We start from the raw sequence: 14,059 nt of genomic DNA on the forward strand, positions 1-14,059 counted from the left end.
AAAACAGAATGTCTGAGTATGAATTGAGCTGACAATGGCACAGTAAGTGATTTTACACACTGGACACAGAGGCACTCCTTGTCTCTAGCCCCTCTTTCTTCTTCCAGCTTCCAGCGCCCCACCTTTCATCCCCAGCACCCTGGCCTGGATCCCCCAGACAAAAGACCGTAAGGCTGTCTCAGTCTGACCAGCCAGGAGGAAAGACCTAATGATCCTGACATAGGGGTTCTGTGATACAACCCAGCAGGGCACCCAGCAGAGAGGCACCCGGCCAAGAAGCCCTGCCCCCTGTGCTCCAAGCTTACAGTACACTTTTCAGTTCCCAACTCTTAAATATGAGAAAACAATCAAGGACTATGAGCCAGCTAAACAAAGAAGCCTCTAATGTGAAAGCTCCAGGCCAAACCAATCCACATACATAAAGAGAACGGCTGATGTAACACACACACACACACACACACACACAGCACATCCAATGGCTCTACGCCCTTTGCTCCAACAGCTCATGCCATCATCACAACTCTTGAGGCAGATCTCAATATTATTACTTTCATTTTACAGATGAGGTGTTTGAAGAACAACGAGGCTAAGTAACTTGCCCAAGCTCACAAAGCAAGTGAGTGGCAGAGCTGGGATTTGAACCAGGCCATTTGGCTCTGTGCTCTCAGCTACTGCCTTTCAAAGCACCACCTCAGCTGTCACTGTGCATCATTAATATGCCCAGTGTGTAAAAGGTACCACAGCCCTGAAATAAGACTTCTCCAAAGAATAAGAGCTCCTGCAAATAAAAAATGTAGTAGATTAAAATATACAATATAAAATAGATGAAATCGCCCAGAAAGTAGAACAAAAAGCAATGAGGATGGAAAATAGAAAATTAGAGAATTAGAGGATTAGTCAAAAAGAACCAATATCCAAGTAAAAGGAGTTCTAGAAGATTAGAGAAAACCATTAGCAGAAATCATGATTAAAAAAAAGAGAGAGAAAAAAAAAAGAGAGAGAGAGAGAGGATCCATGGATGGTTCAGCAATTTGGTGCCTGGTGCCTGCCTTCAGCCCAGGGCATGGTCCTGGGGTCCCAGGATCAAGTCCCGCATTGGGCTCCCTACATGGACCCTGCTTCTCCCTCTGCCTATGTCTCTGCCTCTGTGTGTGTGTGTGTCATGAATAAATAAATAAAATCTTTTAAAAAAAAAAGAAAATTTCTCAGAACAGGACATAGTTCCAGAAGGAAACGTCTTAATAAACGACCAGCATGGAGAGACCAGCAACCAGGCAGGCCACTCTGAAGTCTCAGGGCACTGGGAACAAAAATAGGATCCTATAAGTTTCCAGAGAGTATAAAACAGGTCATACAATACATAAAGAATGACTTCACACTTCTCAACTACAACCCTGAAAGCTAGAAGACAATGGAACAAGGCTTCCCATACTCCAAAGGAAAATGACTTCCAACCTTAAATTTGATACCCAGCTATCATAGCAATCAAGAATCAGAAGAGAACAAATTCATTTTCCCAAGGGCAAGTTCTCAGAAAATTGATCACTTAGGCAAGATGTGCTCCTGGATTCAGGCGACTAAGCCAGAAGAATAAGACAGGAAATGGGAGATCAAGCTCAGGAGAGAGGTGAGAGAGGTCACAGGGGACAGTAACAGAGGGCCCAGGTGACAGCCAGGTCCCAGGTATGGAGAGTAATGAGTCCAGACTGGAGTAGACCTAAGGACCCTGATGTGCTCAAGAGGAGGAAACTGAGAAAATTTATCTGATGCAACCAAACAACTTGAAGGGCTATCCAGAACATGAGCAGAGTTTGGGGATGAATTAATAAGCCAATATGTCAATGACAGACACCTTCTAACTCCAAGGAAACCAAAAGTAGACCAGGAAGGGAAGAGTGATCGTAAGTTACCACAGGACTCAGCTCTGAATAGTGCTGACCTAGTCATAATGACGCAAACCTCAATTACTAACCTTACCAAAAATATGATGAAAACATATCAGGTAGTTGGAAGGATGGGAAAGAGCTGAAGTTAGAAGAAGAGGAGACTTATAGCCTTATCTTCCACAGTCAGAAATCAGACCCTTGAACCAAAACATCAAGACAAAGGAATATGCATGTTACTCAGAGACATGAAGGAAAAATACCAAAACCATCTGCTAAAAAAAATCAATAAGAGATTGGCCCTGGGAAAGGAGGCATTAAGGGAGAACCACTGTTTTTCATACAAGCCTTGGAAATCCATAGTTATGTATGATACAGAAAAGGAAAAGGAAAAGGAAACATGTTGAAGAATGTGATGTCACTCAATATTCTAACAACCAAAAGAAGGTGGGATTTTCACTAAAAAGATGTTGCAAGTCTCAGAGATCTACATCTAGTCGACACTAAAGAGACTAAAACTAAAAACCCAGGTCTGCCAGAGCCTGGAATCTATACTTTTGAGTCTACATTCACATATCCAACAAACATACACTGAACACACCCTGAGCCTAGAACAAGAAGCAAGGCCCTGGGACACGGTGGTGGACAGGATAGGCCCCAGTGCCCAGCCCATTGAGCCTTCTGGTCCACCAGGCCAAACCAGCAGTCAACAAGCCATCACTGATAACAAATCCCAGTACAGCAGTGCTCCCCCTGGGAAAACGGTCTATCCGAAGGGTAGCTCTTGACTGATTCTGGCCACCTCCTCTGCTCGTCCATCACCAGTCCTGTGACATCATGGCATCTAGTTCCCCACATCCTCCTATAGGTAAGCCATTTCGTGGCACCCACCCACAATTCCGGGAACTTGACAGACCATCATCCAGGCCTGCCAACACTCTGCCACTGGTGCTGAAGGCCCTCAGCTTTGATTTGGAAGATATCACTTTTTGTTTTGTTTCGGATCAGTGTCAAGTTCAAAGGCCAGACCGGTTCTCCAAGGGAGAGTTCCACAAAGTCCCTTGTGTACATAAAAGGAAAGTGAATACCTCGTACAGCCTGGCTCCCAACAAGTGCTGGGGGTCTGCAGGGCCAGGTAAGTCTCAGATGCCACAGTAGGACATGAAAGCTCATGCCTTAGTTCTGCTGACCTCCCCTGGGCCTCAATGTCTGCGTCTGTAGAGGGGATACAATGCTAACCTCAGGGGTTTACAGTAGAATTAAAGAATACAGTGAAGGTGACTGTGCCTTATAATCTGCCACTGCCCTTATCACAACCCATGATGAGAATGATAGGATGGTTTCCCACGGTTGCCTCCGGTCAGTTCCGCCATAAGGTTACAGGGATTTCATTTTGTCAACCTCTTAGAATGGGATCCCTGTCCCTACTCTTCTCAGCTCTGCCCCTGGGAATCACCAGTCGGGAATCATCTGTTAGGGATCTAGAATTGATCTTGTCGCAGTGCGAAGAACCTGGTAAGTACGTGACCATAAACAACTGAGTTGCTGAGTCCCCCTCCAATAAGGCTCACTACCCAAGGCTGGCTGGCTTCTTGTCCAACATCCTACAGCCTGGTCCAGCTTTCTTCCTGGGTTACAAGTCAACTGCCTCCTCCGTAGCCAACTGGGCCTTGAGCCAGTGTTCACCAAGTCTCTTCCCTCCCCCAAACCTAAGTTTAATCAGTGCCTGCTCTTAACACCCCCTCCCCCCAACTTACTTCTGATTCCTGATTCTACCACTTGTTAGCTCATAGCTTGGCATCCTTGCTCAGCCCTAGCGTCTGGGGGACAGACAATAACACCCACATGGGGGTTGTTTGGAAGACATGTACAGTGTCTTCCAGCAAGTGGCCACCTCCCTTACATTTCCCATAATCACATCAATGCCCTTTAATCAATTAAGACAATCCTTGACTTGGGGGATCCCTGGGTGGCTCAGCAGTTTAGTGACTGCCTTCGGCCCAGGGCATGATCCTGGAGTCCCGGGATCGAGTGCCACATCAGGCTCCCTGCATGGAGCCTGCTTCTCCCTCTGCCTGTGTCTCGGCCTCTCTCTCTCTCTGTGTGTCTCTCATGAATAAATAAATAAAATCTTTAAAAAAAGAAAAGACAACCTTTGACTTAGTTGATTCTTACACAACCTATACTCTCTGCTACACTCTTCACAGCAATGACACTCCAAGGTATCCTCTGTTACTCAAGTCAGGGCTTCACGAAGTCAGCCAGACAATGAAGGGGCCACCTTCAGCTACACTGCCTCCTTGGTTGTACCATGTTTCAGAAGTTACTGAAGCATCTGATTGCGTTTCATCCTTGTCTTATAAAAATAAGTAGAAACAGAAAAAAAAAAGTCATTACCAGTGATTACTACTGGTTTCATAGACTTAATACCACGAAGATGATGGAGCCAGAGCATCTTAAGTCGGGAGGTGCCCTTCAACTAAGGAAGGAAGGGGGAAATTGCCAAAATAGTAGAAAACAATATGGCGGCCTTCAACCATGCTTCAACTGTGAGGCTTGATTAGAATTTTCTCTGGGAATTTAAGTTCCTCATAACTTATATGTCTAGCCTTGGACTTTTAACATTACAAAAAGTTGAGAATTGCCCATAAGGCAAGATCCTAAGGATGTTCTCTTGTTTTCTAAACAGACTTGAATATTTCATAAGAAGTAAAAGACTGTTTCAAGTGCCCGGGACTAGACCTGTTCTCGGTTAACAGCATTTCTAAAAAGGACACGAGGATTAGAAGGGAGGTGTTACAGCTGCCAGAACGTGTTAAATCCCAGGGTTTACCCAACAGGATTTGTACCTGGAGGCTGCTATGATGTCACCCTCTTCATGCCACAGCCCTCCCCACTGCCCAGGCCCCGGCGCAGAGACAGGGCCCCGTGACATCGTCCCTGGGGTCATTCACAGCCCTGCCGGGATCTCAGATCACACCTGTGGCCTGTGGACTCCTGGGTGGAGCCCCTTCTCCTGTCTCCTGCTCTCTCGCCCTCTGCCAGGTAGCCTCCCCAAGCTCCACAGCCAAGTGGTGGCGGCCCTGTGCCCAGAGCCCTGGTCTCTGCACTCCTAGCCTGGCTCGATGCCACCATCTGGATGTCCACCAGGCTTGACAGGTGCTTGCAATTCGTGTGTTAGTCTTCTGTTATTGCTGTGACAAGTTACCACATATTTGGAGGCTTAAAACAACACAAATTTATTATCTTTCATTTCTGGGGGTCAGAAACCCTCGATGCATTTGACAGGTTTATAACTGAAGTTATCAGCAGGACTGTGTTCCTTCTAGAGACTCTCCCGGGAGAATCCATGACCTTCTCTTCTCCAGCTTCCAGAAGCCAACCGCACCTTTGAGCTCATGGTCCCTTCCAGCAAGGGCATCACTATGACCTCTGCTCCCAGTCACCTCTCCTCTCTCTCCCTCTCTCTCTGAGCCTCCTGCCTCCCTAAGGATGCTTGGGATGAACTGTACCCAGCTGGATAATCCGAGATAATCTCCCCATCTCAACACCTTTCACTTATTCACACCTGCAAAGTCCCTTTACCGAGTGAGGTAACATAACCCCAGGTCCTGGACATTAGGACATGGCCCTCTTTGAGGGTCCAGGGCTCATCCTCCAATAATTCAGCAAACAGTTCTGAAGACCTAGTCCATACGAGGGGCTCACAGGACAAAGATACATGCACTCCTCTCAGGGATCTGCACATGGGGGCTCCCGGAGTTCAGAGGAGATGGCTGGGATTTCTACCCAGGCAGGTGCAGGTAGGGCTCGGGAGGCTGCTCTAGGCGGGGTTGTGGTCATCCTCTGCAGGAGTCCTGCACACAAAGGCACAGGGTGAAGGGAGGAGGGGCCTGTGGTGCTGCAGTTGGGTCGGGTTCATTCCAGGAAGGACAGGAGAAATGAGGGAGCCGGAGCACACAGCACAGCTTCATCCTGAGGGCAGAGAGGCGTCTTGCTAGAAGATCAATACAGAGAAAGATCTCTGGGGTTGCAGGCATGAAACAGGATCAGAGGTGCTGGAGGCAAGAAAAGACTGGTCCCGGCAACCAAGGGGGAGGATGTTGGCCATAGCAGGCAAGAATGGAAAGGCGAAAGGAGAGAGCAGACCAGGACTGACGTGGAGGTGAGGGAGGGCGACCAGAGGGTGCCCCGGAAGGGCCACGCTCCTGCACCACCAAACTGGCAGGTTATCTCCATGCCCCCACCCCACCCGCCGCCCCAGTTCCCAGCTAGAAGGCCTCAGAACCCTGCTTTTTAAGTATGTCATACCATAGAGGATTAAAAATAGTTTAAAAGAGGAGAGGGATATAAATATCGCAAAGGTTCCTGCCTACATGGAGAGCCCCCCAGGAGAGGGAAGCAGGAGTGGGGCACGGGGTCACTGGAGCCCTTCCAATGAGACCTCCAGTCCTGCAAGACTGGACAAGTGACTCCAGGGCCTCTGCAAATTCCCTAGGTCCTCCCAGGCTTCTCCCCATCCTGGTCCTGGGGGGTCTGGGGTATCATCTCCTGAAAGCAGTGGATCTCAGTGCTCCAGAAGGCCAAGAAGGAAAATTATCAGATGCACAGGCCATTCCTGGGGCCCACTTTCCCGTACACCCCACACCCCAACCCTGGTCACAGTGCGACCCAAGAGCCCATACCCTGCCTGCCACCATACACTCCCCTACTCCCTGGCTTCACACCACAGATAGAGATTTGCCATTACAGCCTATTTCCTGTCCCCCCAGGACCCTCACCCTTAATGATGGATTGGGCCTCCCCTCACTCCCAGACTCCTGCAGTGCCCACCCTGAGCACCCTTGATCCTAACATGCTTATCTCAGCCTCCCCATACTCATGTGTCTGCATCCTGGGGCCTCCTGGAGTGGCCCCTTCACCCCGTCATGCCGGCTCCCAGGATTTCAGGACGTAGCACCTGCAGTTTGGCTGGATGGCCAGGCTTCCCGGGGGCGAGTGTTTTTCTAAGGCAGGGCCAGAACCCACCTTAGGTGTGCATCACCCCTCTGGAAACAAGGCTGGGCCTGTTACACGTGCAACAAGTGTCCCCTGCGAATGTCATCACGAGCATCTCCTCCTTGTCACGTGCTGAGTCTAGATTCAGAAGCCACCTTACAGGAAGCCCTCTGGGTTCCCTACAGGAACCCTACAGGAAGCCCTCTGGGTTCCCACATTCCACAGAGTAAATAACCAAATAGTAAATATTTTTGGCCTTGTGGGTACTTCTTTGTCACAACTACTCAACTGCCATCTTAGTACCAAAGCAGCTGAGGACAACATGCAAAAAATGAGCCCCACTGTGTTCTAATAAAACTTTATTCGCGACAACAGGCAGTGGGCCAGCTCTGGCCCGCAAACCGGAGTCGGCCAACCCCTGCTCTGACGGAAAACAATTCATGGAAGAAAAGGAGACAGACCAGTTGGGGGGCGGGGAGCCCCACCAAAGATTCTTTAAAGCCACGCTCATGATTTTTGGTGCTGCCTCTAATTCCTTCTATGACTGATGCAATCTACCACCGTAAAAAAGAAAAGAAAAGAAAAAGAAAAAGACGCAAGGGAGGGGGTGGGAGAAATCAGAAGAGGTTTCTATGGGAACAGGGAGTTCACTTTTCATGGTTCAATCACTAAAAAGACAATTACTTTATTTCTCTCACTTCCCCTCTGAAGCAGGGCAGGCGTGACCTCCGGCTGCCTGGGCAGGACTGTGCCCAGTGGCTCAGCTGTTCTAGTCACAAATTAAATGCCAGAGTGTTCCACGGGTCAGGGAGGGCAGTTAATGTAATCTAGGCCTCCTCGGCAAAGGGCCGCTTCCCCAGAGCTCGGTCCGGTCAGGAGTTCGGCCTCTCCCACGATGCTGCGCGGCCGCAGGTGGCTCTGGGCTGCTGGGTCGGAGTCAAGGCCAACTGGGACCGTGGCTGCTAATAAGTAACCCTGCGGTGACACCTCTTCCTAGGTCAGCTGCCAGCTGACCAAGGGCCCCTCTCGGCCCTGACAAACCTGTTTGCTAGGACTCTCGTTGTACCTGGGCTCTGACCCCTCTGGTTGTACAAACTTGCACCGGGGGAGGCAGGATGCCCTAGTTTGCCCTGACTGTGGATGACGGGTCACTACACCCACCTGGGCACCTTCAACTCCACCCAGCTGGTCCAGAGCCGGTGTCCCCGGACCTCCTTGGGCTTTTCATCGAGACTGTACTTGATCAGCCACCAACAGCTCAGCCAGGAAGGTGCACCACTTACTGCGGCGTGCTCCTACAGCAGACTTATCAACTGCAACCTTTTCTACAGGGGACCCTTAATGGGGCAGTGGGGAGTCTCTAGTGCTTGACAGAAGAATCCAGGAGCATGACCAGCTGTGCTCAGTGCTGCCCAAGGCTGCATGCCGGCTGCCCAAGTGGCCAAGGACTGACACTCAGGTGCCTCCACGTGGGCACATGCCATCCAGGCCATGCCACTCTTCACGCTACCTTCCAAGGGGCCCATCTGAGCCTGAGCGTCCAGCGCTCTGATTTTGCTGTGACAATACTAAGGCACAGCCAGGGAAAGAGATGTCCCAGGAGCCCACAGCAAGTTAGCAACAAAGCCAGGACCCAGGCCCAGGGCGTCAGCCTCCAGGTCCTGGCTATGGCTCCCCCAGATGCACAAAAGGCTCCAACCAGAAAGGCCCCTGGAGAAGAATCCATGCCCCAGGTTATGGGTGGAGCCGGGACTGGAACATGGTCGTTGGGGGGCAAAATCCAGAGCTAACTCAAAGCCTGTAGCCTAACTCCAGCAGAGACCCCAGAAAAAAATGCTCTACGTAAGGATTTATCCTTTAGAACCAAGTATACAGACCCGGGCTGTGGCCCTCAAGGACAGCAAGTTCCTACAGGACAGGAAGCCTCTGCATTCGATTTTCTTTGACTTCATTCAGAAACCTCCAGCACACAGGCTGTGCCCTCTGGGAGCTGGGGGAGGTGGAAGCAGGAATGGTTCCTCCTTGATGCTGGGTAACCCGGGGCCATCTGTGATCCCTCTGTTGTATCCCCAGGTGGTCTATAGGTATGGGGATGAGAGCCAGGAGGGGAGGGTGCTGGAGGCTGGGAGCAAGTAGGTAGGTGTCAGAGAGAAGGCTGGCTGGCATCTCAACCCAGACCACAGAGGATCTCACAGGCCGGGCTAAGGGGCTTGGCCTTGATCCCGTGAGCCGGTACAGCCCAGCATTTTTCACATGGCGACGTCCATGGTCTATGATACTATTATCCTGGGATGGACCCGGTTGCCGCCCTCCACCCAGAGCTGGGTCAGGGAGCCCTCCTGAAGGGATTAGCAAGGGCATGTGTGGGGTGACTGAGTGATGGGGAGATTGGAAGAAGTGACGTAAGACCCAGAGCCATAAAGAGGTCACCAGAGAGTCCAGGCAAGCATGGGGAGGGCCTGCTCCGGACCTGAGCCAATGGAATCAGGGGAGGTGGGGGTGGACAACACCGCGAGGGCTGATCTTTTTAACCACACACGCACTGCCCTGGCCGGAGCCTGCCATTAGGATTTCAGTGCAGTCACATTTTTCTGCTCAGCCCTCAAGGCCTGACTCCGACAACCCTCCTCTGACCAGCCTGCTCTGCCCCCAGCCAGGCGGCTTACCGGCTCCTCCCTGGGCACCCATCACATGTGATTCCCAGAGCTAGTGCCACAGGACACGTGGGCTCGGCCTGACCCGGGTTCACATCCCAGATCCGCTGGGAAGCCCATGACCTCAAGTCACCTGACCTCTCTACACTTCCGAAGCCAGCACCCACCTCAAAGGCTGGTGGAAAACCTCACGGGGGCAGTTAGAGCCGTGCCTGGTGCACGGGCTTCTCGGTCAGGTGAAGCGCTTCCACCTCTATCTGGCAGTTGATTCCAAGCACCCCAAATCACAGTTCCCGTTCTGCCAACCCCAGGCGCTGTGGCTTCGCAGCTCCTTCTGGCTGAGGCAGGGGTGTGGACACAGCTCAGGGAGTAGCAGCCAGCAGGGCCATGCTGGCCCCCCCAGAACAGCAGAGGGGACCGCCTCCCATCTGCCAGGGCCTACCCAACTCCATCCATCCACCTCCGGCTCTGGGTATCGGGTCTTAGCTGCGCTGCTCTGAAGCAGTGAGGTCAAGGTGCACGACATCAGATGGAAGAGGTGCCAGAGCAACAGGGGACCCCCAGGAGCCGAACATCTGAGCCCCTGTCTGGCTGCACACTCCTTTAAGGCAGGAATCAGAACCAACTGCCCTCCTTGTTGTCTGCATATGTTTGTTAAACAGAACAGGAAAGTACCACAAGGGACGCCTGGGTGGCTCAGTGGTTGAGCATCTGCCTTCAGCTCAGATCATGACCCCGGGGTCCTGGGATCGAGTCCTGCATCAGCTCCCTGCATGGAGCCTGCTTCTCCCTCTGCCTGTGTCTCTGCCTCTCTCTGTGTGTCTCTCAGGAATAAATAAATAAATAGTCTTTTTAAAAGGGGCGGGGGGGAGAAAGCAGACATGATAGCCTCATCATGGGAAGGGCACCAGAGCCCTTGGGACCCACAGTCGGGCCGAGAACCACGGCACAGAACCGCTAACTGACACTTTCTAGGCTCAGTTCTACCCCACAAAGCTCCAAGGAAGTAGGGCCACCAGGGGGAGGCTGCGAACATCCTGCAACTCTGTTGTCTCCTCTCCGAAAAGGTCAACAGCTTGGGTGGATCACCTCCATTTCCTTGGAAGGGACCCCATGAGGGACCCCATGCTCTCCAGCAGCGAGCCTTTCATTTGCAAACGCTTCTATGAGCCAGCAAAGTGAATGTATCACTGAGGGCTTCATCTGCCCACGTGTCAAGCTGAGTGACAGGCCTCCTGGGAGAGACCATGCTTTCTGCTGAGCTCGCCCCAGTCTCCAAAGACAGGCCAGGAAGTCTTCGTCCCAGCGTTCCGTGGGGGATGACCTGGTGACATCACAAACATACCTGCCTGGACTCCGGAACCCCCACAGTTCAGGGCCATGAATAAAGGCTTCGATGAGCAAATGAGCAGAGGCCAACATACCTCCAAGTCAACTTGGAAACCGAGGTAGGGAGAAAGATGTAAGCGTGCAGGTATGCTACTGAACCGTTCTTCCTGGAAATGCAGTGTCCTCAAGACTGACATTGTGGGGCAAGCACCTGGTCCCAGGACCACAAGAGTGAAAGGTGTGTGAAAAGAATAGGACTGCCTGACTGTAGTAACAGCAGCCACCACCTGCAGATGGACGCTGGGCATCCTCCTTGGCCCCTGTGATTGCAGATTCAGGAAATCCCACCATACCCAACCTCCCATCACCACGACAACTGTTGACCACCTGTGCTCTAAGCAAGCACACGCCTTAATTCAAAAAAACAACCCTTCTTCCTGGACTCCTCCTGCCTCCCTTGACTACCACCCACTCGGAGTTTGGAGGAACAAGACTCCCGCCCCGCCTGTGGCCCCAGCAATACCAACCAGCTGGTTTGGGCAGATGCTCAAAGCACAGCGAGCGGCGCCTTCTGGACTCAGTCCTTTGGTTGGGACTTCCTGAGTAGCACGAAGATATGGAGGGAAGAGTAAGCACCCAGGCAAAAGACAGGGAAGCCAAAGGAAAGCGGAGAGAAGACGGATTCCTGCCCCTACCTCCTCCCCCTCTCCTAGTTTCTCCTCAGCAAAGCTGGGCATGGCAGCAAAGCCACAGGCTGGCACCTACACGGTGCAAATGCTCCCCTACACTGCAGGGACGAACAGCCTCACAAGAGCCCCGAACTGCAAACAACCCAACTGTCCCCCACCAATGAGCAGACCAACAGAGAGGGTTGCACCCGTAGGCAGAACTGTCTTCGCAGCAACAAGGAACCGCGTGTCGCCTGGGTCCAGGGCTGCGAGATGCACATGCTGACCACCAGGGAGCTGTTTCAAGTAGTGAAAACGCTCCAAAAGTGGATTGTTGGGATTTTTGTCCAACTCTGTGGACGGGCTAAAAATTACTGAACTGTGACCTTAAATCAGGTGAATTCTATGACATCTAGATCATACCTTAATGAAGCCATCTACAAAGGTACATGCTCAAATGGTAACTGGCATCGCCTAAAAGCGAGGCCAGTTCACTGGGAGCTGAGAGGAGAGCCCATTCAGTGAACACCCTACCCAGCCTTCAGGACCCATCCCAAACTGTCCCCATTTAGTGAAGCCTTCTCTCAGAGTTCCAGCTGCAACTGCTCATATGGCTGAGCCTCCCTTCAGAGAAGTCAATCCCCTCTACACTGGGAGCGGAGCTTAGAGGAATGCAGGGAGTTGATGCACTAAGAATTGGTTAGCATGTGTTTATTAACCACCCACTGATTGCCACACACACACACACACACACCCCAGGACAGCCCAAACCGCATGCCATCTCAGCAAGGGATACTAATTCCCACCCCCAAATAGGATGTCAATTCTGGGGCAGCAGGATCCGGACAGGAGGCTTACTATCAAAAGGGATCATCTGCCACATCTCCAGCCTGATCCTCCTCCTTTGACACAAATCACAGCCAAAGGAGATCAGGGGAGCCCAGAGCAAATGCAGTTTCCAGCGTCCACTGCACTGGGCCCCCCCCCACCCCCACTTCAGGTCACCTCTGTTTGCAACTGTCCTAGCAGAGCTCAGGGGTGGGAGCAGGTCCATAGGACTCCCAGGAAACATTCTATCAGGTATAATGTTTAAAGCTGATTGCCTGGCCACCCCCCCCACCCACACACACTGCCCCACTCCACCCTGCAGGCTGGGGATCCCCACCCTCCAGCAGTAAAGGCAGGCACCCAGGAGGGGGGCACCCACAGCCCCTTCTCCTCTCTGCCCGGGTCTCCCAGCATCCTGTGCAGCGCCCCCAACCTTGGAATCTCTAGAAACCCAAGCCTGCCCAGGAAACCGCGAAAGAAACTTCTCCCGCCGGGCCAGCCAGGTCCGAGCGCCTGCAGACAGGCCGGAAGTGGAAGTCCGTCAAGTTCTACAAAGCCCACGTCTGAGAAAGGCAGAGGCTGGAAATACACCTCCGGGACAGGCGGCTGGCTTTGGGGCGGCGGGCTGGGTGGATCCGAGGGCGACCCGGGTGACTCTCTCCCTTTAAACGCGGCTGTGCTTTCCAAGTTTCCACAAAGAATAAACTCTTGAAAGGTTAGCACGCCCCGCGTGTGGCGGGAGCCACCCCAGCCCTTGTTTCTCTTTCTCCCTTTCTTTCACCTTTGGGTCCAGGTGGCCGCGCCCCCCCCCCGGGGCCCCCCGTGGAGCCGCAGGCCCGGGCAGGGGTCGCTCCCTGCAGCCTGGTTGGCCCCGGGCTGGGAGCCCAGCACCCCCCGCCCCCGGATGCGCGCCCCCGGGTCGCCCCAGGTCGCAGCCCACCCCAGCAGGCGCCGCCCCCTGCGTCCACTCCCCCAGCCTCAGGGGTCCTTGGGAGGTGTGCAAGCTCACGCGCGCGCACACACACACACACACACACGCGCGCGCGCACGCAGTGGCACTTTCTCCTCCGTCCCCGACCTGGGCCACTGGTCCCCAAGAGCCCACACGTTCAAACTTGGCCAAACTCGCAGCAGCGGCTGCAGGGGAGTCGCGACGTCCCCCCACGCACCCCAAGAAAACGGGCCCCCACCCCGCACTCGCACGTGCGCCGGCCCCCCCCGGGCGACCTCCGGGCGGCAGTGTCAGCCCCCCCAGGCCCCCAGGCCCCCAGGCCCCCCCGCCCCGAGGGCGAGCCAGCCGGGTCAGGCCGGGCCGGGAGCTCGGGTCGGGGTCGGGGTCGGGGTCGGGGTGGGGGTCGGGGTGGGGGGTCGGGGCTCCGGGGCCCCCAGCCGGCGGCCCTGCCCGGGGCGGGGGCGCGGGGGCGCGTACCTTGCAGGTTCTGGACGCGGATGTCGCTGATCTGGCCGATGAGCTCCTCGCGCTGGAACCAGTCCCACTCGTGCGCAGCCATGAAGCGCGGCGGCGGCCCGGGGCGGGCGGCGGGCGGCGGGCGGCGGGCGGAGAGCCGGGCGGGCGAGGGCGCGGGCGCGGGCGCGGGCGAGGGCGCCGCGGAGCCGGAGCGGCGGGCGGGCGGGCGGGCGGGGCGCGCGGGGCGGGGCGGGCGGCGGTGCGGGGCGCCCGGCTGGCGCTCACTCCCCC

The 14,059-nt window shown here is 53.9% G+C and overlaps 1 protein-coding gene across 7 annotated transcripts in view; it reads right to left on the minus strand.

The window, feature by feature from the left end:
- The window catches only part of CLMN (calmin), a 115,345-nt gene extending 101,423 nt beyond the window's left edge, over positions 1-13,922 (minus strand). For all 7 annotated transcript variants that reach the window (XR_003134728.3, XR_007412529.1, XR_007412530.1 and 4 more), the window contains exon 1: positions 13,790-13,922. Coding sequence is in view for 4 of the 7 variants with exons in the window: in XM_025442381.3 (XP_025298166.1) it covers positions 13,790-13,871 (82 nt within the window). In the remaining 3 variants the exon portion in view is untranslated. The remainder of the gene's footprint in view (positions 1-13,789) is intronic.
- Between the last annotated feature and the right edge of the window lie 137 nt (positions 13,923-14,059).

Source organism: Canis lupus, chromosome 8 (assembly GCF_003254725.2).
Source record: "Canis lupus dingo isolate Sandy chromosome 8, ASM325472v2, whole genome shotgun sequence".
NCBI lineage: Eukaryota > Metazoa > Chordata > Mammalia > Carnivora > Canidae > Canis > Canis lupus.